Source organism: Cuculus canorus, chromosome 3, assembly GCF_017976375.1.
Source record: "Cuculus canorus isolate bCucCan1 chromosome 3, bCucCan1.pri, whole genome shotgun sequence".
NCBI lineage: Eukaryota > Metazoa > Chordata > Aves > Cuculiformes > Cuculidae > Cuculus > Cuculus canorus.
Window position 1 is genome coordinate 60673480 of NC_071403.1, and position 27364 is coordinate 60700843.

The following is a 27364-nucleotide window of genomic DNA, read 5'->3' on the forward strand; positions in this document are numbered from 1 at the left end:
GCTGCGGCCCCGCGCCGCGGGCTCCGGCGGTAGTGGCTGCAGCTGCACCAGCGGCGGCTGCACCAGCACCGTTGCAGCAGCTGCACCAGCAGCGCTTGCAGTAGCGCCCGTTGCAGCAGCTGCAGCAGCAGCGGCCGCATGGCGGGCTACGCGCCGCGGCTGCCCTGGCTGCTGCCGCTGCTGCGGCGGGCGGTGCCGCCCCCCTGGGCCCGCGCCGGCTCCGCCGGGCTCCGCTCGCTGCCGCCGGGCCGGTGCGGAGCAGCCCCGCCGCCCTGGCGCCGCCTCCCCCCGCCGCCGCCCCGCGCCCTGAGCGCCGCGCCGGGCAAGGAGCCGCCGGCCCCAAACTCAGGAGCTGCGGCCGTCCCGCCGCGCTTCGAGGCTCGGCGGCTGTTGGCGCTGGCGCAGCCCGAGCGCTGGAGGCTGACAGGTACCGGGGAGGGCAGCGGTCCCACCGCCACGGGGAAGGGGGGGGAACACGCGAGGTGGTGTTTTCCTCCCAATCCGGCGCGTCCAGCAACGTCCCCAAGCGAGCAGGCGTGGGAAAAAAGCTGCAGGCGCTCGTACTCCGCTTGCCGTCTCGCGGTTTGGAATTGTTGGGGAGGGAAGGCAGAAGTTTGGGATGTTGAAGAGCTGTTGCAGTTTTGCTGGCAGGGGTGGTTGATGCCGCTGTGCGGGAGCAGCCTGCGTTAAACCCGGGCACCGGGCTGTACGGGATGAAGTGAAAATGGGAATCATAGAATCATAGAATGGTTGGGGTTGGAAGGGACCTTAAAGATCATCCAGTTCCACCCGTCCTGCCGAGGGCAGGGACACCTCCCGCGATCCAAGGCTTTTTAAAAAAATATAAATTGGAGTTCTGAATTCTCCCAGGAATTTCTTGCCTAAAACTTTCGGAAGGTGTTTTGAGAACTATTTAGTTATTCATAGCGTGTGTGGTGAAATCAAACACCATCGTTGTATAAATTGTGCCCTTAATGGTGACGAAAACTATTCATAGGGTATTTGGTGAAGTCTCAGATACAACTGGTATAAATTGCACCCCTGACAGTGATGAAAACTATTTATTTATTTACATGTATATGGTGAAGTCAAACATCGTTGTTGTATAAAATGCACCCGTACCAGTGATGAAAACTATTTTTTTATAGGGTATATAGTGAACTGAAACCCCACTGGTATAAATTGCCCCCTTGACAGTGAGGAAAACTATTTATTTATAGGGTATATAGTGAACTGAAACACCACTGCTATAAATTGTACTCTTGACAGTGATGAAAACTATTTATAGGATATATGGTGAAGTCAAACACCATTGTTGTATAAAACGCGCCCTTAGTAGTGATGAAAGCTATTTATTTATAGGGTATATCGTGAAGTCAAACACCATTGTTGTATAAATTGCGCCCTTAACAGTGATACTATCTACGAAGAGTAGGAACAAACTTTTCTTGACGTTGCCTCTCATGGGGATAATGGGATAATAGCTATCAGTAGCAAATAGCTATAAAACAATGCAAAATTATGATGTGGTTTGGTTATTTTAAACCCACCTTTGTTGGCGGGCAGCATGCGTGCTCTCATGGCAGCGTGGGGCCTTGAGGCCCTTGCAAAAACTTGGGTAGTTTCCATGGCATGGGTAAGTGGTGTTCAAAAGAAAAGAGGTGAGGCAATTGGGCTTAACGTCAAGAGGTGGTTTTGAGAAATATCAAACAGTTTGTGCAGAGATTTTACTCACAATGGATACTTATGGGGCTTCATTACATGTTGTCATTACACAGCCAAAATAATTTGGATCCAAATTAATTTTAATTAGAAATTATAATTATTCCTGTGCTGTGAACACGTGCTTTACACAGGTCATACCACTGTCTTGGGTGTGTGGAATAAAAGCAAGGGAAAATTACTGGGGACAGGGTTGGATGGAGAAGGGAAAAGGTGTAATATTCAGTAAGGCTTCAGTCTTGCTTGGGAATATTTTTCTTCATAGGTTTATAGACTAAATAGTAAAAAGCCCTTTGCCAGTAACTGACGTTCAGTCTATTCAGATTTTGTTGAAGAAGTGAGTATCTGATCAGATAGGTTACCTGCTGATTTTAGAGTGAAGTTCTTTGTTTTCCTCAATGAAATTTAGAACAAATAAATTAATCTGTTATTTTGAGGATGGCATGTGCCAAAGGCTCCTAACTAACTGAGAACTTAATTAAGTTTCCTTTACTGAGCACTTGCTATCAAATTGTTTGTCAGAGGCAGGGTACAGTATACTTGTTTGTAATTGTGTTTTAAAATAGGGCTAAGTATTCTTAATCTGTCCAGTCTGGTGAACGTTTTATCCAAGTAAATCTACTATCATAGTTACTAAAAATTAGTAACATACAGTTTTGTATTTTGAGATAACAAAATGGCCTGAATTAAAGTTATAAAAAACAGCAACAACACAAAAACTTGATGATATCAAATCATAAGGATGGAAAAAAATGTGCACATGTAGTAACTTTTTCAGTGTTCTGTCAGTCTTGGTTCTGGGAGAAGAGTGAATTTATGTAAAATTTTTCTTCTTTATTGACCCCCCCCACTTAAGGGAAAACTTTTGTTGTTAAGTTGTAATTAAGTGGGAGGATGAAAAAGCTGTCAAGGAAAATACTTTGGGATCATTATAGGGTACAGGAATAACAAATATGAGTGAAATGCCTTGTAGGTTGTTGAAGGGAAGTGACATCTGCCCATCATATCTAACATATGTTAAATTATGTTGTATTTTCTTCCTGTTGCATTTTTGTATTGAGAAACTAGTCCTTGAAAACTCAGTATCTCTTTTTTTCCTGCATTGAAAGAAAGAGGAAGATTAATGGTTTCACTTTATGAAACAAAGAACCTAGGGTAAGACATTTAATTTCCTCTTTGGGTTCATATAAATGATAGGCAAATGCTGTGGGATCTCTACAGGGGCTTTACTGGTGCAGCTTTGTTTTGCAAGAAAATTGAGCGGTTCAGATCTTTTGCATTTTATATAACTACTAGTTGGTAACATAGGTGTATAGCATTACTGCTACGGAGTGAAGTGATGGATACCGTTTCTGTGATTACCTGTGGCATGGGCTGTGATATTCTTCTCGTGCTTTCACCAAAGATGGAGTAGTTGCAGTGATGACAGTGGGAAGCCTGGGTAGCAGGAGATGATTTGTGAAGAACTTGAGCAAGACCACGATCACCCATCGTGGTGCGGTTACGAAAGGATGTCGGCTGAGAAGGTGCAGGTACAACAGCCAACACACAGCACCCCCTGCGATACACTCCTCGTAGAAGGAGGTTCTGACCCTCCAGAGGCTGTTAGGCATGAAAATAAATACACTGAATATCCTGCTACCAAAACCCCCTAATCAGTGTAATGTGTTCCATGTTTCATCTCCAGTTACAGTGTGCTATAAAGATGGCTAAATACTATGATGGGAATTCAGTTTGTTAGTGGCCACAGTTTTGTGCACTGAAATTAGGAGTTTGTAAATTCTGTAATACCTCCCAGGTTCAACAGACTGGGGAGGTAATTTTAGCAATTGTTTGGCTGATTCTATACAATCAGATCAGGTAAATATATGTCTTCAGTTAAATTCGGTTCCCAGGGAAGAGGACGGGGCCATTGTTTAATTTATTAAATCCTGCTGTGTATGCGAGGCCACAAAAATGCCTTTTCAAAATAATCCCTTTTATTTCCTCCTGCTTCCTTATTCCCCCCTGTGAGAATCTGTCTGTTGTACTTTATCCAGACCATACTGGAAGAAAACAATAGTTCTATTGAATTGTAAAGTAAGCTCAAAGAACTCTGAAATTTTTAATCCAATAGCAAAGTGTGCCTTTCCCCTGAATAACACTTCCTACACACCGAGTTAAAGCAAGAAGGTTTGTTTTGTACACAGGTTGTCCCTAGAGATGTGCTGGAAATGTTATTTCCTAAGTTTTATTTTAGAATTTTGGACATAATTTGTAATAATGGTTTTCGTATAGATTAAGATTTGCCATGAAATCAGAGGAGCACTGCGTTATTCACAGTGTGAATTTTTCTGTACTTTAAAGTTACGCCAGGTGATGCACTTTCTCATCCTTGAAGAAGTATTAGATTGCTGTAGGTTTATCTTGTATGGTTTTCATAAGGAATACATGCCTATAAAAACAATCATTAAAGCAAGGCAATTGAAAAAAAATACAGTGTCTTAGGACTATCTGCATTTTTAGATGTATTTTTTGTAATGTATTTCAGAAACTATTTTAATAATTCATTTGATTTAGGATGACTGCGGTAGTGAGCAACTTGAATATTTTGTACAAGATGCAGATAGACATTTAGAACACATTGGCTGTGAGTATTGCTACTACAAAGTCATGCTTTCGGTTATTTATAGTTGAACAAGCTGACATTTCTTATGTTAAGCACTAGAGTAGGAGTTTCTTTGAAAACTTGAGTTATTTTAGGAAATTAAATTGGGCAGATAGTATTTATTTAGTCTGTAGTAACATTTAAATGGTTTCATTTTGAAACTTTTGCTCTTCCAAGCTTTGTAGCCTGAGTTTGGTTGATTGAACAGCAGCAGGCAGTCTCTGCACTGTTAAGGATATGCTTTTCCCTCGTTCATTTAAAAATTAGTTATAAGTCAACACAATGCCACAAATGGCATCTCCCTGAAAAATCATTCTGAAAAATCAAGAATGACACGGATTTCAACCTTGACAGTGAGTCAAATTATTTCTGTAGTGTGCATAATGGGAAAGAAGCTAGTGGGAGGAGAGGAGAGCCCTACAGGCGCTAGAATACCGTTCTCTTTGGAACCTGGGTTGAACCCCTGTCTTGTCAGTCTTGCTCTTTCTGTGCTGTCACGCAGTAGCTGGGAAATTCCTGGCCAAAATTTGTGTTCACCTCTCAAGTCCACATGTGTGGCCACTGTTTTTTGTTACTGTATTTAGTTATTGTAAAGTTATTCTGCTTATCTGAAACCAACTCAACAACCACACTTAACTTGAATTTTCAGAAAGCTATTCTTGTAGGTTCAAAAATCAAAATTCCTATATGATGATACATACAGGGGTAACTTGATAAGTGTTTTCTTATGTGCAGTGTGCTCTTTGTAGAAATCAAATAGGCTACATGGGGGTTTTCTATTGTTCCCCTCCCCACAGTTTTTCTTCTGATTTTGTTCATGTTTGGTATGAAACTTGGAAATAAGTCTAAGCAGCCTTTGAGCTTTATCACAAAAAGTTTGCTTTCTGTGGCTGGTTGGTGACAGTCCCTTATTAGTACCATTGGTGGTAAACCATTAATGAAGCTACTTAGTTAACACATTGTGGAAATGGTAGCTGCCAATCACTGTAATCAGTTATGTGCTTATAACTTGATTTCTTTGCAGAATGATATTGCTGCACTATTTGTGTAAAATCTGAAGACAGAAGCAATAATAGCTAAATTGATCTAACATAAACGCTGTCTTCTATACAAGATAAATGTGAACAATTAAATGCTTCCATTTTAAATGCACGGTAAAAAAAAAGAAGCTATACTCCCTCCAGCAAACCTACAGTTATTTTATTACTTTTCAACATTTGGTGGTTAGAAACTTGGCTGATTGTCCGCTTGTCTGCGGGAGATCAATATAATGAGAAAATACAGTAGAAATTTTAAAATACTTTGTTGTTGAAAGGAACTTTGTTTTTTAAATATTTCCAACTGAACTCTATAAGTGGATAATTAATGGTTTATGCTATTTTAGCGTGTGATAAAATACAAAAATTGCTAGTGCTTTCTTACTTCTCTGTGTAAGCTCTGTACTTCTGCGCATCTGAACTACAGTCTGGGGCCTTGTCCTTTAATGGTAGTCCAGGGAGTTGTTGTAAGCAACAAGGCTAGAATCCTCTGAATATATGAGCCATCCTTTTATTGTGGGTTTTGATAGGATAGTAAGCTTTGGAAATAAAAATGATAGCATTCTTCTTTCCCCCCCGCCCAAATTGCTTTTATATTTTGTGTGTAGGTGATCAGTTCTCCAAATGTTTTCCACAATGACCAAAAAAAAAAAAAAAAGAAAAAGAAAAATTCCAGTGGATTCTTAAACAGGCGTGTTTGTGACAAGCTATTTTGGGGCATCTTAAAAAGACTAGCTTGTGGTATTGTTTGTATTGATAATAACAAATTGTATAATAGAGATACCAGGCTGTATGCCTTGCTACTACCTCTTCCTCCTCTCCTGTGACAAGTGACAATCTTATTTGCTCTTCCCTTCCTTGGGCTTCCTCAAATCACTGCGTTCTGCTCTGTCTGGAATGACACTTCTGTTGTCAGATACCTTCTCTGAAAGCTCTTCCAACAAACCCTTTATAGCCTACTCTGCAAAGGCTCCTTGGTATTTTGCTTGCTCCCTAACAAAGGACTTCTGGTAGGTCTGTCCTGTTTGATCATAGGAGCCTCACTGAGGAGTTACCGAGGGTGATGTCTATTAATCCTGAACACCTCAGAGCAGGCTTTCTTCAAGGTGATAGATTTCTTCTGTAATTTGTAGTGTGTAAATGTTCTGAGCGTGAGGGATGCCACCAGCTGATACTCAGGGCTCGATCCTGTACTGGTATCTCAAGGTGCCCTCCAAACCTGGAACTTTGGTTTTGTTCTTGAGATATTATCTCAAAGGTGTTGTTTGTCTCTCATTTAATTCTGTTTAAATCTGTCCCACAACAATTTTCTGCAACTGTTAATTTCTCCAAACTGTTGTATAATCCTGATCAGACAGGTAGCCCATAATATGCCAGTCTTTTCATAAGCCATCTCGAAGATACTTTAAGTTGTGCAGCTGTACCAAAGATGACAGTCTTTGCCATTTGAAAACCCAAACTGCTCTTATCTTTTGTTATTTTTTAAGCACAAAAGAAAAAACACCACAGAGTCAATAACCACATCAAACTGAACAGAATATTCCTATAAACAATTTCTAAAAACTCTGATCATCACTGGAAATACTAACTTGCAAGATTCAGTATATTGACAATACCTGCTAATTAAGATAATCCACTCAAAAACTAGCAGTTTTCCAAAATGCAGCAGAACTGCAGTATTCATCCGTGCTGTCAGGCATTAACTGTATATTTTTTTGAGCAGAGTATTGCAGCTGTTCTTAATAATGGAAGGAGGATGATTCTGAAAGGTTCTTCTTGCATAATAGCAGGTGCAGTGCAGATATCATGTAAAAATTTAACACAGAAAGAAAACCACACCAGTCATACCTGACCTAGAAGTATACAGAACATCCTTAAGTGCTTACTGTACACTCTGGAGGAAGATTCAATCTTGAAGTAAATATTTGCAGAACTGACACTTCATAGGTTGATGCCAGTCTTTCAACCTCCATTAGTCCAAAACAAATTCCTTGTGGGCCAGGCTTCACCAAACGGAAATTGACTTTACCTAACCAATAAATATATAATTTACCAGTGCATATTTCTCCCATAGAACATCTGAAGAGCCTGGTTCTTGTGCATGCACATAATAGAATGCAATAGCCTTTATTTGTCGCTCCAAATACCTTTGTGAAAATTTAGTGTTAAGCTAAAATAGTCACTGTGTATTAGAATAAAAAAGGATGGATAACTGATAAAGGACAGACATTCTCGGTTGCTAGTAAAAGGGTATTTCTTGCAAACGCAAGGCTTGCTTTCTGACCTGCCAACCCTGATCTTCAAACCAACTCAGCAGAATAGCTGAAAGTTTCTGGGAGATAACATTTGTAACCTTACTCAATAGTAACTAGATAGGGTCCTGTTGCTGTGTTACCATGCACTGCCGAACATAATCGTTACCTCATGTTTTTGTCCTGCATCCCTGATTGGGTGTCTAGTCTTAATTCATCTGAGGTCAAATCTTTACATATTTGTCTTTAAAATAGCCCTTCCCCCAAGAGGCTTGCAGGCAGTTTTTTGGCTTCATACACTTCCATACACTGTACTGGGTGGGAAGTGTGCTCTGGCAAAGACCAGCGAAATTAGAAACTTTCAGTCTCTTGGTGGTCTTAAAGGTGGTTTATAACTCTTTGGAGTCACTAAGTGACTCTTTGGAGTCACTTAGTCCACATTCTGAAGAGAGATTTCTGGTGACTCTGTCTAGTTATTGCTCGTAAACGTCTTGGTTTCTTAGTTTTTGGTGACTAATTCCTTGTCCCTGAATACCTCTGCAATGAAATGAAATTGCAGATCCACTGTCAAGTATCAAGCTCATGTTAGCTTTAACAGAGAGCACATTGATCTTAGTAGTGATAAAGGCATCAGTAGTGATAAAGGCATCGCTTGTCTATGCAGTGGTCTGGATTTCTGTGCAAGCAGACAAGCAAAATGTTTGCTTAACCTTTCCAAGAGGACTGCTCAGCTGCTGCTGGATCCACCTTGCCTTGACTTTGCTTCTGTTGCCTCTTTGATGTAGCCCTGGTTTTATAAGTTTCATTGATCTACCTCACATTATTTTAATCCCATAGCCTACAAAACAGATTTACTCTAAAAAATAAAGCTTCCAAAATACATTCTTTTGTATGTCATAATTTTCTGGGTAACAGAGTAGGCTATGTGAAACTGATACTACAGTTTACTTTGACCTTTTTTCTGTCAGTAACAACCTTCAGCGTCACTGCAGTGTCATCATATCTGGTTGCTGAACACCTCGTCCTCCTCCCTTTAGCTAGTTATCACAATGACAGCTGTTCTTTGAATGAGGAGATAGAATGAGTGTTTGCTGATTCCTGTTTCTTCAATTAGTCCACAGTCGAAAACAAAAAAGAGCAACACCTTGGTGTCTGTGCTATTTTCTAGTTGTTCTGCTGGTATAATCAAAGCGAGGATTTCAATTAGGGAACCTTATTCTGCATGTGATTTGTGATTAAATTAATAAAGGTATATTGCCTAAGGAGAAAATTAAAAGTGACATCTGGATTATATAAACTTTCTCATCATTAGGACTGCATTGTTTGCATATATCACTGATGCTTTATCTAATGTTTAAGTACGTTAGCAGTCTTCAGGTTGTTTCATGTACTAGTATTTGCTTTTAATTTAGTTAAGGCTCTGGGAAGTAATTACAGTGAAACCCTTGCTAGTTTGAATGAAGAAGAGCTGAAGGTAAATCCAAGCCAGCAGGGCTGTACCACTAAACAGACACATGGGGTTCTTAGCCATACAGTCCTTTTCCTTCAGTGAGTATTTATATATGCAGTTCATATACTTAGTTCCATTTCAGTTCCAAATTGTCTGGACTAGTGGAGGCCGAGCTGTCATGCAGCACTGCGCTTATAAACAATGCTTTTGACCATCTAACGCTGCCTTTTAGATCAGCTTTTCCTGACAGGAGATGACCTGGCTTTTGTTGGATGTTCCCCTCCTGCTTCCCAGCTTGCCTACACCAATGCAGCCAGTTAATAAGGTCACTCATTCTTCTGAAGTTTTAGCTAGTAAATAATATGCTTACAAGGTGGTCTATGTCATGGATTACGTAGGTTTGCAGCGGGAAGTCTTGCCCTTCCTGCTCTGGCTTCTAATAGTTTTTAGAGCTTCAAGTTAAAGATCTCAGTCCTTTATCTTTCATACACTTGCTGGCCTGAGTATAACACAATGCAAAGATTGCAAACAGATCTTGAGTAAGAACCTGCAGGCTACAGAGCGGATACCATGGCAAAGATAAAGCTTGTTTGGGCAATGTATGGAGCTCTCCCAGGACTGCTGTGGGATACTGCAGTGAAGGTGCAGAGAAGTGTTTGCTTCAGATGTTGCAGGCATGCATTTTCTGTACCCTGAATTCTTCATCATAAATGAACAGCTGTATTTACATTTCAAGTGAAAACTGAAACAAAGCTTTCCACATGTGTGTGGAGGTGGTAGGAAGCATGGAACTGTCTGTAACAGATTTTAGAAATATTGCGTACAGCAGTGAGCTGCTGGGGGGCTCTGCTGTCTTCATCATAGAAGTGATAGAAAAAGCAGAATGAAACTAGAACTTGGGCAACTTCAGGATTTTCAGTGCAGTGTTTTGCCTTTAAAAGCATTATTTGCTGGTGGTTTTGTAGCAGTCATATGAATCGTTGCTTTAAGTGTGGGTTTGGCTGTTGGAAAATTATGCTGTATAAATGGCATTGTTTGTTGTGGTTCACTGGTTTCCATATCAAGTTTGTTCGGTTTTCAATTAAGGCGGGTTTTTTTTCCCAGCTCTCAGCCTTCCACATGTGGCTTGCCTTTTCAGAATCAAGCTGTTTTCTTGGCTCAAGACATATCTTTGCAGATTAAAGTTCAAAGGGCTAAGTCTTGCTCCGGTGTGATTTTCATAGTGTCTGTGTAACAGCATCAACTGAGATACTGTTGTTCCACAGGTGATCTTGCAGCTGGAATCCAAGAGCTCTGCCCATCAGCAAATGTACTTCTAATTCAAACATGAGCTATTTTTTTAGACCAACAGTAGTAAAGAATAAACCCAGAACAAATGCCATTTTTTTGTTGTTTTTCTCCCCCCGCCCCAATAAAATTGCATGTTTTAGACGGTTCTCAGGTCAGATTTTTACTTCAATCCATTGCTATCTCAGAAATAGACAATTAGAAGCTTTAATACAGTAACAAGCATGAATAATAGACTCCAAACCAAACAGGCGTGTGCGAGATGTGGGAAATTTGGTAACAGTTAGTGCTCTCTAAGGAGGACATCTGTGAAAAGTTAACTTTGTTGGATTGTGGTGTGCAAGGTTAGACATGAGAAGCAATTCCAGGACTGTAATTGTCAACAGAGGCTTCCAGGATCTTAAAATGTGCAATTTATACAGTGACTTGGAATATCCTATTCAGAACTGAGCCTAAAAGAATACTGACTATTTAATATTTAATAGAAATTTCAAGTGAAAAATTGTTTCATATGTACTATTAATGATCTTGCAAATTCAGAATAATTTTCCTTTTCCTTGTTGATTCACAGCTGCTGTTGGCTTTCTGACAGTTTCCAGTGTCATTACCATGTCAGCCCCTTTCTTCCTGGGGAAAGTTATTGACGTTATTTACACAAATCCCAGTGAAGACTTCACTGACAGTCTGACCAGCCTGTGTGCCTTGCTGAGTGGAATCTTTTTATGTGGTGCTGCTGCTAATGCTATTCGTGTCTACCTCATGCAGACTGCAGGTAAAAACAGAAGCAAAAAATGGTACTGAGAATCATCTTTTTTCACAGAGTCAGGCTTTCTAATGATATGAAATAAATTCTTGTCACTGGCTGAGAGATCCTCTTGGAATCAGTAGCTTTTTTACCAGGTCAGAGGTAAAGCAATAGTGCAAAGATAAGTATGCTGGAATAATTGTTCATTTCTGATTACTGTTACATGGCATCTTAAAGCTCACTCTCTTCTGGTATATTAAAACTCTGTAATGTAACTTGTTGAGTGATGCATAATCCTGTGATTTTTATATTGTTGGTGTCTGTGTTAAATCTTGTGTGCCATACTTAACTGACTTCTGTTTCTGACAGGACAAAGAATTGTGAAACGTTTGAGGACAAGCATGTTCTCCTCAATTCTGAAGCAAGAAACCGCTTTCTTTGACAAGACCAGAACAGGAGAGCTGATAAACCGCTTATCTTCAGATACAGTCCTCTTAGGCCGTTCAGTGACTGAAAATCTTTCAGATGGGCTGAGGGCCGGAGCACAAGCATCTGTGGGGGTTGGGATGATGGTATGGTGGACTCTTCCCTGCTTGTCACTTCTTGTAGTTCCAAGTTTGTTTCAGTTTTGTTAGGTAATGTGGCGTGTTGTTGGATACAAGTGTATTTCACCGGTTATCTAGCATAACTTTTATGTATTGCATTGCAATAGATGGCGTTTCTGTAGCCACAATATGGAGAAGGAGGGTTTGAAATGAACTCCTGTTGCTGCCCAGATTTATCAAGCAAAGTATAGGAGTCAGATAGCTTAACTGTATTATTACTGAAGATACTAAAATCAGTGGTAATGTTCCCATGGTTGTAGGTTAAATAGAGTGTAAAGAGCCTCATGTAAAAGTCATTGCAGTGGGTTGCTTATGGCTAAAGCCTGGATGAGCGACTACAACACTAGATATCGAATTACTGCTGAGGATTTTTACAAGTGTTAGTCTTTCTGCTTTTGTCTGTCAGTAAAGAAGCTATTTAGCTAGGAAGCATGTTAATGACGGGTTCGGTACAGTGCATCAGTTCCGATTCCTTGGTCATCAGTTGGTTTACATAAAAATATGACTTCCCTTAATATTTTATGTGGCATTAATTTTGTTATGTTTATCTGAGAAAAGATACATTGGTGGCAATTCTCTTAAATGAAAGTGTGGTAAATTCTGCTGTCTACCTGGAGTTAAAAACAGATAGCAAGAAGTCTCCTTATAAAAATTCAGCTTCCAAGATTGATGTTATTAGAAACTGTTAAGAGTTTCTACTATGAAGCTTTAAATCTTCAATACTTTGGCACTGATAAGAGTTACAGCTTTCTATATTTATATAAGCAAATAGAGTCTAAGGTTTTATCTTACCATAGATTAACTGGAATAACTTTATGCAAGGCATTCTGCTCAAAAATGCTACCATGTTAAAAGGTGGACTATACAAGCTTGCCCAGAAAGAAGATTTATTATGAAATAATTACAGTGTCTGTCGAGTAAATAAATTTTGACTACTTCTTTAGATTTTTCTGCTTCAAATACTGAAAGCAAGATGAAGTGAGAACGCATTGGATCTAATTTCAAGTAATCTGATGCAAAGAATCTATTTAGGAGCTTTGATGATGATTGTTGTTACATGTGGTAAGGTTTTGCAACAGTAAATTAAATCTATTGTTCCAGGTTATGAGCGTTTGTGGGTGTTGGGGAGTACTAGTGACTTTATCTGTTCCTGTACTTTGTGATATATCTCTAGTTAAGTGTTATGTATTACACCATTTATTTAAAAGTTGTGGAAGGACTTTACAAACTATTTAATAGCTAATGTCTTTCAGCATCCCCAAGAGATTTCCTGATAGGCTTGTTTACTGGCAGGTTAAGATACTTGGCTAAGACCACACCACAAAAGAGTGAGAATGCTAGATACGAAATCCAGCCCCCTTTGCTTAAATGCCTTCGTTTTATCTGTGGGAAACATTCTGCAAATGCTGTGGAGGAATAGATATTATGCCTGGGAGAAATAAAACATCATAAATTGAAAGCACAGCAGCACTAAATTACAATCCTACTAATTTTAGAAAACTCTAGCAAGGGAAGTTGCACTTCAGTAGTACAGTGGTTATTTTTAATCTGAATGCTAACCTCTGACACATACCTTTTCTTCTAGTTTTTTGTGTCTCCTAGCCTTGCTGCATTTGTTCTGAGTGTTGTGCCACCCTTGGCTGTTGTGGCTGTGATTTATGGAAGATACTTGAGAAAACTTAGTAACATGACCCAAGATTCTCTTGCAGAAGCAACACAGGTAATCTTGTAACCGACACTTTCTAGTTAACTTCAACATTGTTCCAGTGTATTTAGGTTAATATCTCTGAAGTTACAGACCTTCTGAAGGTAATGGTAGTACTTGTTGCCATAAGCCCTGCTGAGCCTGTAGTTTTGCACGTGAACTGTACCAAAGGTAAACTTCAGTAAGACTTGTTCATAGATCTCAAAAAGAACTATGCTTTGTAAGGACCTGTCCATAACAATGTAATGTGGAGGGACCAGGCCTTGAGAATTTGAAAGTATAGGAAAGGATAAGGAGATGAGGCTTTAGGTGTGTAAAGGCATAAAAAAATCAACCTATGAAGTCCTGTGTAAATTGGTACCTGGGTTTGAAAAATGCTTTCCTTGGACTGTAATTATGAGTTTGAAGCCATCAGAAGCATCATAGGTTGATGATGATCATCTTTTAACAAAACTTTAATACAAGTCCTCTGGAATGAACCCTTGACATTTGACCATGTTGCCAGCTCTTTAATCATAGAATCATCAAATAGTTTGGGTTGGAAGGGACCTTAAAGATCATCTAGTTCCAATCCCCCTGCCATGGGCAGGGACATCCCATTAAATCAGGCCATCCAAGGCCCCATCCAACCTGGCCTGGAACACCTCCAGGGATAGGGCATCCACAGCTTCCCTGGGCAACCCATTCCAGTGCCTCACCACTCTCACAGTGAAGAAATTCTTCCTTATGTCTAGTCTAAATGTGCCCCTCTCGAGTTTATACCCATAATGTTTATGAGACTTGACAGTTTTTAAACTTTTCTGGGCATTTCAGCACATACCCACGTATTTGGGAGGAAGCTGCTGTTTCTAAAGTGGCTGTTGTAGAGGGGCCTTCATCATGTTGGCAGACTGCACTGCAATATTGCACAGCACTCTCAGAGAATTCGTGGTGGTAGTTACCATTTTCTCACAGGCTGAGGGTGGGGAAGCATCATTAAAGTGCATAGAAATACAATTAGGAAAGGCCTAGTTAAAATAGCCACAGTTGTCAGCTGTTTTAAACTTGTGTGTCCTTCATAGGACTTGTGCAAATTGACTGTGCAGAAGGAAGATTACCCCTTTTCTGGTTATCGTCCTTATCCTGTGTGGAAGGGAGGCCCATGCCTTTGTGAACTAGGTGTGGAACTTTACATGAACAAGCAATTTAGTGTTCGGTTCAAACTTTCTGATTGAATGGGGGATGGAGGAAGAAAAGTTATATTTTTAGATAATATTTTTATTCATAAAAGGGGGTCTCGTTTTTTGTTAAGACCATCACAGTGTCTATTAGCAACTTAGTCCAATTGATTACAATTGAGGTAATTTTAGAGTTTGTTGTTTAGAAGTTAAAATTTAGAAGTTCAGAGGTTAAAATAAAATACTGAGTTGAAATGGGACACTAGTAGTTGAGCTAGATTAATTCCCAGATTCCTTTGATCAAATGAGGGGAGTTGTTTCAGGAAGTAGCCGAAGGCTTTCTTGTATGATTTAGTGTAGAAAAGAATATTCTTTTTTTTATTCCCTGCCAACATTGTTATTGCAAGTTATTGTGATTAGTAGTACCTTTATGTATGTTACTCACATCAAATTAAGTTGGTTTTGTGTTTTTTTTTAACCTTACTTTTCTATTTTTCTTTCTCTGCTAGCACTTAAGTGAAGGCAATCTTGAAGTTCTTTTTAAATTGCTTAGGCATGCGGTTTCCTTTTAACTTAATAGAATTTTAAAAAAGGGGGGTAGTAGTAGGAGGGCATCAGAAAGTTCCCACTGTTATCCAAAGGAATGTATTTGGAGATTAGTGTAGTGCTTTTGTTTAACTTTCAAATGTTCTGTAAAATGGACATTCCAAATTGTGTGTCTCTGTGTATTTGTTTTGTTCTTTGCTTTAATGTAGTTAGCTGAAGAGCGTATTGGAAACATAAGAACAGTTCGAGCTTTTGGGCAAGAAGTGGCTGAAATGGAGAAGTATACAAATAAAGTTGATTATGTGTTACAACTGGCTAAAAAAGAGGCACTGGCTCGGGCAGGCTTCTTTGGCGCAGTAAGTATATTTTGATGAAGGTAAACCAAACATGTTATGCCAAGTATAAATTGTTTTAAAATTCATGAGGATACTTACAAATCTGCAAATAAATTAATTGAGTGTAAATTGAACCTACATAAAACTGTGGGAAGGCTGAACTTAAATGAATCTAAATTGCTGTGAAACTGCACCTCAAGATATAGTGGTATGATAAAGCCAGTTTAAGCCTCTGTTCTGCTCCACACCCGTAGCTTGGTACTGTTAATCTGAGCCCATACCTCCTATTTGGGGAATTAAACCAGTGGAAGCCTTCCCTCACCCTTAGCATTTTACAGGTTTCGCTTCCTGGTGTGATGAATATCAATGCAAAGGAAGCTGGGAGTGTGCAGCTGCAGGAGAAAGGGTGGGATTGCATTTTTCGATGACAGGCTGCAGTGAGTTTGCTTAATATTGTTCTAAAACTGTAATGTAAATGCAGACTATCCACTAATCTCCTTTAATGATGGTTGAGAATAATATTTGGTGTTCCTTTCCATCTTGGGGAAATAAAAAGCAAAAGAGAGTTGCTTGCTTTTTGAATACTCGTTGGATAGCACAGTGCAGTGCCACTGGATGTCTGGCTGGCTGTTGGCTTGGTTTGCATTAGAATTGGTTTTGCTCAAGTTTAACTCAGTCCTCTCAAAATGTGGACACCCATAGTATGAGAGTACTTTTGTTAGAAGGAAAATTCTGAAACAACATTTTAGAGGATTAAATTTAAGAAGTTTGTAACAAAATCTGCCTTTTCCATTTTTTCCTTAGACTGGCCTTTCTGGAAACTTAATTGTCCTCTCAGTCTTATACAAAGGAGGATTGCTAATGGGCAATGCCTACATGACAGTTGGTGAACTCTCATCTTTCCTAATGTATGCTTTCTGGGTTGGAGTAAGCATTGGAGGTACGGAATGAGAAATTAGATTTTCTTCACTTCAAAGCATTACAGCCAGTATGAGGGTAGGAGGGAAGAAGCTCTTAAAAGATCTGGATTTATTAAAATTCTCTTCCAAATGATCTTCCCAAGAAATCATACACAACTTTTTTTTCCTAAAGAGTTAATGAAAATAATTGTTTATGAATTATTTTTTTTAATGTGTATATGTGACAGATACATATTACTTTAATTTTTTTGGACTCTAAATTAAGGAACTTGGTGTATTGTGCAAAGAAATAATACTGGTATTATATTTTTTTCAGAATACGTGGGTCTGTATTAAATGTACTCTGTTTAAAAAGTCACGTAGAGTTAGCTGTAATTCATTATACAGTGTTTTGAGCTGGAAGAGTAAAAAAGGTGCCAGCAGAACACTGCGCTCTGGTGCTAACCTTATGTTTTTCCTTACTGACTGACTCCTCCTTGAAGCTCAGACTCTCTAATCTATGGGCCCAGAAACAAAATGTTCTTGTTTTTTGACAGAGCAGTCTTCACTACTGTGTGCAGGCAGAAAATGAAGATAAGGTACTTTGAGGTTGGACAACTGACTGGAAGGGTTCTTCTTTAAAACGAGTCTGTTGCTTCTGATAGACCAGTAGGGCAAGTCTGTATGCTTCTAAGACTAAGCTTGATATCATGGGAAGCACAAAGATGCACCTGAGGACAAAATTCACAAAACCTGCTTCCTTGAGTATCAAAATTCCAGTGGCACCCATTCCAAGTACCAAAACCCTTTCATCTCTGCCTAAATTATTGCAGTTTGGTCAACAGGCAGATACCTGGCAGTTTGAAAACATGGGACAAATTCATGTTAAATAAATGAAAAATAAGGTTAGAAGTAGTGATAAACAGTCATTGAATTTGCTTTTATTTGCTATAAAAAACATATATTTAAATTCTACTTAAGTTTATTGAAGAATGTAGTTCTGCACAGAGGTCATTCTTATCAGCATTCTGAAGTAAAGGTCTTGCTACAAGAGGCCTGTGTTCCTTGACACCTGTGGGGCACATAAGTCTTCGAAGTGCTAAGTCTGCTTAGTATATATATGTCATCATCAATATGTATAGGAGTTCATGCAACAAGCTGTAAAGCTTACTGCATAATTTGATACTTTGCCCCTTTTTGTTGTTAGTTTGCTGTATTTTCTACCAAACACTGAACGCAGTTTATGAAACTAAAAAGCAATTTGTAATTGGTATTTGCTGTCCATATTATATAATGTTTGTGGGTTTTTTTTGAGTCGTTGTGAATTTGCAGACCTTAGCATCTCAGTTTCAAGGCGCTTTGTGAGGCTCATGCCTTCTCCTGTGTGCTCTGCTGTAGGATGTAGGTGCTTTTGTTCTTTTTTCCAAGCTTCTCACCATCGTTAGTGCCTTGTGCTGCAAGCTTTCAGTCTTCAGCAGCATCATGAGGAAATGCCCTTACAGACTCAACCTCGTGCTGGGCTTGTTACTCTGCAAAAATAAACCAGTAAATCTATTTAAATACACCTTGTTTCTTCTGCCCTCCTGAAATCTCTCTGAACACTGTATGCATTTTAAGGTGGAAGTTGTTTATTCTGTATGCTCATTCTGACGGAAAATAGATTTTTAAATAGGTTGCTATCATTTGAAAGATACACAAAAAATGAAATAAGACATTTTATACTTGGTCTTACTCCCTTTTCGTTTCTAAGTTGGTTTCTTTATTTATCTCAGCTGGAAAGCCCTTCAGCCAGGTCAATCACAAGATGGTTCACACAGTTGCTGAGAGCTGGGACCCAGTGCCATATGGAGGCCTTGTCCTTAGCTTTAGCTTTGTCCAGTTATATTTGAAGCATGCTCACTTGGAAGACATTTCTTTATGTTGTCCATTCTCTACATAGCTTCTCAAGCATCAGTTTAGCCTTAGGTTTTGTGCCCTCCCTCCTCTGTGGCTGACTCCGCCAGGCTCCCCTGTAGTAGTATAACACTCTGACAAAGGAGGGCATTGAGAGTGCTCCATTCTACCAAATTATTTTGAAAATATACCTGGTGTTAAGCCAGGCGATTTCCTCTGAAGTTGGATGCTGTTCCACCTGACAGATGAATGAAAAAGAGTTTCTTTGCTTTTGAGTATACGAAAGCTTAAGTGTATTAACATTTTCTTCATTTTTCTTCGGAGTTATTTGTTTTACAGATATAAATAAGACTGACAGATAAGGGCTATTGGTAGCTCTCAAGTGAGACTAGATAGGAGTTAAATCTATATGTTTGATAGCATGTTGGAATAAAAGATTCCCTACGCAGCTGATGCTCCAATGCCACTGGTGAAGACTATAATGCAAATTTTGTCTGTCATGTCTTCCATCATGTCTTCCAAGCCATAATACTATTCTTTTTTTTGTTTAGGTCTAAGTTCTTTTTATTCTGAACTAATGAAAGGAGTAGGTGCTGGTGGACGTCTGTGGGAACTTATTGAAAGGAAGCCCCAACTTCCATTCAGCGGTGGGTCCTTGGTTTGTTACTGTTCATAGGTTGATTTTTCTCTTCTGTACTTCAGAGGGGTGTGTGTGGTATGTAAAGTTAGTACTGACTCACATTCTTTTGAATGAAATGAGATACAGTGGTAATTCTGACTTTTCATAAATATGAAACAGATGACAAAACTTTCCTCTAATCAGAAATTTTAGAAGCTGAAAATTGTTTTTCTTTAATTAATTCAGAATATTTTTTTTAAACCTGTTACTTTGAAAGTTTTATGTGACTGAGGGCATACTCATTTCTGGCTTCTCAGAATGTTTCTTTGATGTTATCACCACTTTCTCTTGGATCATCTTTAGAGTGAAGAAAAATGAGAGAAAAAAAAGAAAGAAAAATGGAGGGAGGAACTCTCAGATAGCTGTATCTTATATTCCACTAAAAGGTTTACAACGCTGATCTCTAATGGCTAAGAAATTAGCAGCTTGAAAGTGGGTGTTTTTCACTAGGAGTATTTTAAGTGTAAACGGTTCAGCTTGATCCAGTGAAAACAGTCCCTTAGTATGACGTGTTGATTTGAAACCTAGCTTGCAAGCACAGACAGTTTGAGGCCTTTCAGCAGCACATGGCAAACTGAGCTTTTGAGTTCCACTGCCGTAGGAGTGGGGGACGGAGACATGACTGGGGAATGAAAGGAAGGGCAGGGTGGAGCTGAGCTGAGGAGCCCTGCTTCCTGGGAGAGTAAGTATGTCCAGGTATTGCAGGTGTTGCTTTTGGAATTATTTGCAGCCCTCTCCTCACAGTAATGGAACAATGGAACATATATTGGATAAAGTGTTAGCCGTTCTTATAGCATAGGCTTAAAGACAGCTTTTTTTAAGTTTCCTTTCAGTATAAACTAAATACATAGGAAAGGATATAAACCTATGTCTCAAACCCCAATTACAGTTAATTTCTGGCTCATTGTACAATAAAGCCAAGTGACCATTTCTCTACTGTCAAAACCCACCCAAAACATCTACTTTCTTGGCTACTTAGGTTTTATTTTCATGGAACTTCAGTTGTTGGTGGTGACAATAAATGTATCAGGAACAAAGTAGAGTGTCTGTATTTCCTGTATCTAGAATCCAAATAAGAAACAAGCACAATGATACTTATAGCTTTTAGATATTGTTATGGTAATACATAGAGGAAGGACTTATGGTACCAGACTTCCTGTATTGCAGTAGATTTCAGTGTTTCAGGCCATGGAGTAGACGATGCAATAATGGAACTGAGAATAGATAAGTGATTACTTGCTACTTTGGTAATAATAAGGATTATGCTGCTAGCACAAGATTTAGCAAATTTATTTCATTTGCCAAAGGGAGGTTTACAGGCCATTGTGCTTTTACTGGACAAACAAGTTACAATATGTGTGCCTATGGACTAACGTCAAGGAAGGAGTCTGAAATTGTGTGCTCTCACCTTTGACATTTCTATGCTACTACCTTTAAATTGAAAGCCTGGAGAAGAGAAGAGAAGAGGATCTGGGAAAAAGAAAGAGACAATAAATTAATTGCTCTAGAACTGCAGGACTTGATTAGTACTGATGGGTGTCTGTTTCCCATCCACGGTTACTGTTTAACCAAACCTGGGCAGGTGCAACCATGTGCTGTGGCTGGTTGGGGGTTACTTTTGTGCTGCTTCTGAAAAGAATTGAAGGGTTTGAGTTCCATATCTTTAGTATGAACAAACACTACTCGGGTGTTGCTCTGGTGGTTCCAGTTTTTGCAAAACTGGTAGGAACTTTGTCTGTGAGAGACTGACCCCTGGGAATGCATCATCCTTGTCCAGTTAATTTGCTTTGTATGGATATGTGTCACTGGGATTTTATCAGGGCTTGGAGAAATTGTTGGTTTTTATCTTAACTAATTATAAGCTTTTTCTAGTACTGGTAGTTTTAAGATTATGGTTTAAATCAAATGCTATGCTCCAGAAAGGAGCTGGTTTTATTTAACTTTGGCAATTGTTCATTCATGATGGTTCATTACGGTATTTTACAAACTGCAATTTTAGTTTCAGTGAGCTGTTGTCTTAAGAGTTATGTTTTGACTAGTCTTAAATACATTGTTGTCTTGAGTTTATTAAATATACTTCCCACTTAAAAAATCTAAAAAAATGTCCGTTAATGCAACAAATCTAGCAGCAGTGACAGCCTGTGTTGAAAAGCTACACAGTTAACAGGATAAGGAGAGGAAACTGCTCTTGTCTAAAAGGAAGGGTGTTTCAGGTGACTTTTGTGGCTTGGTGAAAGGGCAGTAAGTGATCTGCAATGCTTATCATTTTGCGTCTGTTCTGTGGCAACAGGACTTTGGCCTTCAACAATGCCATTTTGTTTCATTGCTTCTAAATGACAAAACTTAAATTGTTTATAACATGTTTAAAAATTCAGATTATTATACTAAAAGTGAGCATTGTTAGTTGTTGGGTGTTAGCAAGATTCAAATTCTCCCTCTTGCTGTCGGTAGCCTACAGATTCACTGCTGGTGAGAAACCTGGAGCTGCATTCAGGAACAAGTGGTGTACCACACTGATTCACTTATAGCTGAAATATAATCCTTGTGGTCCGGAATTGTGGCTAGCAGCTATCCCTAGATTTAACATGGAGATAGATATTTATCTTGCATGTCTGTAAATCAAATTCTAGGAGGGCTGGGTTTTTTTGTTTCTGTTCACATTTCTGTATTTTATTCTTTGTCATACAGAGGGAATCACATTAGGCAAAGACACATTCAGAGGTGCTTTGGAGTTCAAGGATGTTGAGTTTGCATATCCAACACGTCCAGAAACATCAATTTTCAAAGATTTTAGTCTTTGCATTCCAGCTGGCTCTGTTATGGCTCTGGTTGGCTCAAGTGGTACAGGGAAATCAACTATCGTATCTCTTCTGCTTAGGCTGTATGATCCTATCTCAGGTACGTTTTGTGTGTTGCTCTCATTCATGACACTTGATGCTTTGCATCTCAGATACGCCTTATAAACAGTTAGGGTTCCTGTGCTTGAGGTCCTTATGCGATTATTCCACTGATGCACCATGCTTCTATCTGGGGCATATGGTTACCTTGTGGTGATGCCTTTGATGCACAGCTTTGCATTTCTGATCTACCAGTATGTGATTCCTCAAAGGTTGTTGTTCTCAACTATTCTTTCTGGCTCTTTTCAGTACTTGCCAAGCACACTTGACTTTACTTTTTCTTAATTTAAGGTACTATCACTGTTGATGGCTTTGATATTCGTCAGTTAAATCCGCTGTGGTTCAGGACAAAGATTGGAACAGTGAGTCAGGTAAGGAAGAAGAAAAGTCAAAGTGAATTAAATAATTTTGTGTGATAAACTAGAAGTGTCTCACTTTTCTTCCTCTTAAAACTGTATAATTTTGCTTCTCAGTAAAGTCCCTCTATAACTGCTGTTGTGCATGTTTAGTTCTAAAAATAAGTATTTGGAGCTAGTGTCACTATTCTGTAGCCTATTTTCACATAATAATAGAGATTCCAAATGTTAGTTTAGAAGAAAAATGTACATGTGGAGACTGGAAAGTACATTGTTGCAAATTCTACAGATGTGGCCATCTTGATGTTTGCTGTGGTTTGTTGATGAAAGTAGCTCAAAGCTTAACATCTAATCACATTTTGTATTAATGGGAGTTACACAATCATATTTTACACAGACATTTGAAAACTGATGTTCTGTGCTGTGGTGTTTCCAGGCACACACAATTCCATTAGGAAACCATGAAAATACAGCACCGTTGGCACTTGTCTTGTAGTGCCTCCTCCCCAGCAAGCCCAAAATTCTGGAAGTGCAGAGAGATGTTAAATGTTCTCTTAAAAATAAACTGTTTGACTAATTAAAATATGTATGTTCCTTCCCTCCTCTCCCCAGATTCTTCACAGTGCAGTTAACTGTTAGGTTGATGTTCAAGTTAAAAGCATAAGGATAACAGGCTATATATTCCATTTCAAAACATCTGCTTTATGCAATAATGCCACCAAAAGCTTTTGTGCAAAAATTATTTTCCTGTGGGCATATTAGCATTTTTGTTTTTGGCATTTATGTATTCCACTTGAGCTACCAGTAGGAGATACATACTGGTATTCATAATATAGCGTGCCTCTTCTGCCCTGTTTATAAAATACAAACTCAATATATTTCGCTTTCCCATTGTACATCCCCTGTCTTACCTGCCAGCATCTTCTCTGTTCTAAGCTTTAATATAAATTAAATGCACAAAATGCCATTAAATCTAGAGATTAAGAGAAGAATCATTGTTGCAAATGATGATATATAGTAAAGTACAAAGGGAGGTTTTCTGGTGTGTCTGTTCTGAATGAATAGCCCTTTCTCAACTCTTCCTCACGTATTGGGAATTTAGGATTACAATACGTTTTGTCAGTTAAAGGAGCAACCTATTTTTAAAGTTGGTTTTCACTGCCTATTTTGGTGTTGAGAGGGGACTTCATCTGTCTGATTTTAATTCAATTAACTCTAGCTTACATATTCTTTTGTATGTGTATAAAAGAAACTAATGCTGGGTCTTCTCAGTGGGATTTATGTTATTTGAAATATAGATAATACATGCATGTAGTTACAGATCTACCATATTAGTTATGTTTCTGAATTTATCAGGAACCAATTCTGTTCTCCTGTTCTATTGCTGAAAATATTGCCTACGGTGCAGAGGATCCTTCTACTGTGACTGCAGAGGAGATTGAGAAAGTTGCCGAAATAGCTAATGCTGCTAGTTTTATCAGAGATTTTCCAAAAGGGTTTGACACTGTAGTTGGAGAAAAAGGCATTTTGCTTTCAGGTACATCTTTATATTGCTTATTGTAAAAGTCTTGATGCTATGGAGTGAAGTAAAATTATATTAATTCTTATTACCATTTTTTTCTCCAAGTCCTAGCCTGCCATAAGTATTAAAAAAAAATCCCTCCTTCATTTCCGTTACCCTCCCTGAAGTACATGTGCCTAATTCTGCTCAGCCCAGGCATTCAGTTAAAGTTACTTCACATCTGTTTTCCTATTTCAATTTACTGAGCTTTTTCCCATAGGTGGACAGAAGCAGCGAATTGCGATTGCTCGAGCTCTGCTCAAGGTAAGCCAGCCCCCAAATAGCTATTTAACCACTTTGTGAGTAGGCAGGAAGGGTTAAAAAGGAGGTCTTTCAGTGGGAGAGATGGAAAAATATTTTTAAAAATAAAATGATAAGCTTTATGTTAGTGAGGGGGTTTGCAAGGGCTGAATGGTTTGAGTAAGACAGTTTACTTATGTATGTGCTCCCTCCTATCTTTCAGTCATGTTTTTTGATAGTTCTTATCAAGACTGAAGGTAAATCATGGTATAATAGTTCACTTTCATGAGACCAGGCCATAGATGAAGGAAGACTCTGTGTTCAGATTTCTGTTGGTCATGGGCTGATTTTTCTAGGTTGCAACTTACTAGCACTGTAGGTGCCCTGTCTTGGCTTTGAGAGGAGTTGGTCTGCATTTGGGACAAGAAGCTATTTCAGGCACAATGTTATGTCATTTTTAATTCAAGGTTTGGCATGGCTCTAGATTTAGGATGGGCTCTGTGCTGCATAAACTGGAGGAGGCTTCCCAGGATCAGAAGGACAGGGAATTTGGTTCAGGGGCAGCCACAGGGCCTCAGAGGAGGCACATTGGTGCTGATGCTCAGCTGGAAGTTTTGACCATTGCTAAACAGTTTACATTCATGTTAAGCTGCACAGGTCTCTATAGCATCCTAATATGCCCAGTTCTGCTAGATTACTGGGAATGTTTCATTATACCATTCTCTTTCACCATGAATGCTGAAAAGCTGATTGTATTTCACATCAAATACAGGTCATGGGAGTAGAGACTTTATGAGGTGGGGCCAGAAGTTGTAGAAAATAAATGAGTAGTCAATTTATATGTGATTGGGGTTGCAGTGGAGTTCCTTCTCTTCCAGATAAAGTCTAAAGCTTTTAGTCTCAACCTTATCAAGGAAGTTTGGTTTTTTTAGTTATTCAGAAGAAGCTTCTTAGGGATTTGAATGTTGGCGATCTTTTAATTTTAGTTTTTATTTAATTGAGAAGAGTTCTTAAATGCTAGTTCTTAAGTGCTATATATTTCATATGTGGGTGAAATACTGCTTGTTGGTAGGTTTTTGTTATTTTTGGTTACTAGACCATGTAGCAGACTGATTGCAAGCAGAGAGTAGCTGAGCCTCTGTCGAAGATCCACTTTAGAAGAGTAAATAAATTGAACTTTTGCCCACAGTGCTGCCAAGTATGCATTAAAAATTGTCTCCCTCCTTTAGTTTGAATCTTTCAAATAGTTATCGGGTAATAGTGTTCCATTACTTCAGTTTGGAAAATTTGAAGAGGAAGAGTGTTGTTTCTCATGTGTCCTTTAACCATTTAGATTCTTAAAAGTAATGCTTTGAACAACACTCAGTTCTTTTGATGAAGTAAGAACATTATTTGGAGTTTTAAGCTGTAGAAATCTTACTCTGTATATATCTTGTCTAATTGTTATTATAACCAATTTCACTTTCTTCTTCAGGATCCTAAAATTCTTCTATTAGATGAAGCAACAAGGTAAGAAATAAAATAGAAATTATCTATCTGTAAAACTCAGGTGTTCTCGCTTCTGTCTTTCCCTGCACGCCCTTGCACAAAGTATTTAACCCCTTATTTTTTTTCTACCCACAAAAAGAATGTGCTTTCTTGAGTGTGTGAGTTGGTTAGGAGATCTGCGAGAGCTGTTTATGCAAAGTGGAAAGGTTAGCTACACCATGGTGTAATTTTTCATAGAACTGAATTTGTAATATGTAACTTGGTTTTGAAACATCTACTTAAACTTTTTTTGTATCTTTAGTTTAAATGTAGATCTTATTGTAAAGCAGATTATTATACTGCAACTTAACACTAAATTAATACTAAAATAATACTTAATTAAATGAAAAATATTATTTCCTTATGTAGATTTTTGCATATAAGAGTATGTAATGCCTGTAAGTTGGATGTATGCACTAAGCATATTCGTGACACTTTCCAAGAGTTCTGTTAGTTCATCTTCACCGACAATAGCAAGGGTTTGCAGTTTAAGCAAAATAAGCCTAATGCGTACAAAACTAACCTGTCTTAAAATAACAAAATATCCTCTTCTCTCTCTTCCTTGCTTCCCATTTCTTACTAGTGCTTTGGATGCTGAGAATGAATATCTAGTGCAAGAAGCTCTGGACCGGCTCATGGAAGGAAGGACAGTCCTAATTATAGCTCATCGTCTGTCTACTATTCAGAATGCTGATTTTGTTGCAGTCCTTGGCCAGGGTAAAATTCTTGAATGTGGAAAACATGAGGAACTACTTGCAAATCCAAATGGACTTTTCAGGAAACTAATGCAGAAACAAGCTTTTCTTCAGAATAGTGATACTTTTGCATTGGATTTACAGCCCAGAGAAAAGGAAGTATTAAAAGAAAATGTATGAGACAATGTATGAGTAATGGAAGCTTACAAAACTACAAAGAATATAACTTATGTTTCAGTTATGTAAAGTAAATGTTATATTTTTCCAAAATGTACAAAATATTCTTTTGAAACTTAAATGTGTTTAAACTTTTTATTGAAAGCTTTTTAATAATTATTGCAACTTTTTAAAATGTCTATCCTGTTGAGATAATTTTAGTGTATAGATTTTTCTGCTTTGTGTTATGTTAATAGAGACCATTTAGAATCTTGTTTGCTGCAATACACTATGATGATGTGCTGCAAGTAAATTCAGTATTTTAAGGGCAATTAAATGAGAATCTTATCATTTTCACATCATTGTCTCTTCTCTTTTCAAGGAACTTTTGCTTTCTGTACTTGTCAGTAGCCTTAAAATGCTGGAATTCAAAAATGCGTGACACTAACATACTCTGAAAGTTCTGTCTCACTTCTACTGCACTGCCCTTTCAGTTTCAGTCTGTTCTGAAAAGTTGATTATGATCACCATCTACAGTTACAGTAGAGAATTGCATATGAGAATACATTTTAGAGAGTGTGGAAGCACGAGTTGGAGGAAAGGTCTTTAACAAACAAACAAACCCAATAAAAAACCTCACAACCAAACAAAAAATCTCACTCACTTCACATAAGGAAAAGTTTATCCAATTTGCAGTTTGTGGAACATAGTGAAAACATTAAATTTAGAGATCTCTGTGCTAAGGAATCTCTTAAGCAGAAGAAAATGGTCCTGATCTCTTTTGAGCATATGCAGTTGTCTTTCTTTGCTCAAGGTGGTTAGCACCAGAACTGCACAAAGGCAGTGAAGAATAGTTCCGAAGGTAGGCTCATGAATCCCACTGGGAGCATCCTGAAGGACCAAGCACCATCACCCCTTCTACAGGCACATCTGAGCAAGGGGACTGTGCTTATGTGATACCACCTGACACAGC

General features: G+C 38.6%; 1 protein-coding gene across 1 annotated transcript; it reads left to right on the plus strand.

The window, feature by feature from the left end:
• On the plus strand, positions 1–26986 carry ABCB10 (ATP binding cassette subfamily B member 10). The gene is made up of 13 exons (XM_054062834.1): positions 1–427; positions 10967–11167; positions 11510–11712; positions 13331–13465; positions 15363–15509; positions 16293–16428; positions 18832–18927; positions 21648–21857; positions 22148–22227; positions 23569–23749; positions 23994–24037; positions 25488–25522; positions 26124–26986. The coding sequence occupies exons 1-13, from the start codon at positions 139–141 to the stop codon at positions 26413–26415; spliced, it is 2049 nt and encodes a 682-aa protein (XP_053918809.1). The 5' UTR covers positions 1–138; the 3' UTR covers positions 26416–26986.
• Positions 26987–27364: the final 378 nt, after the last annotated feature.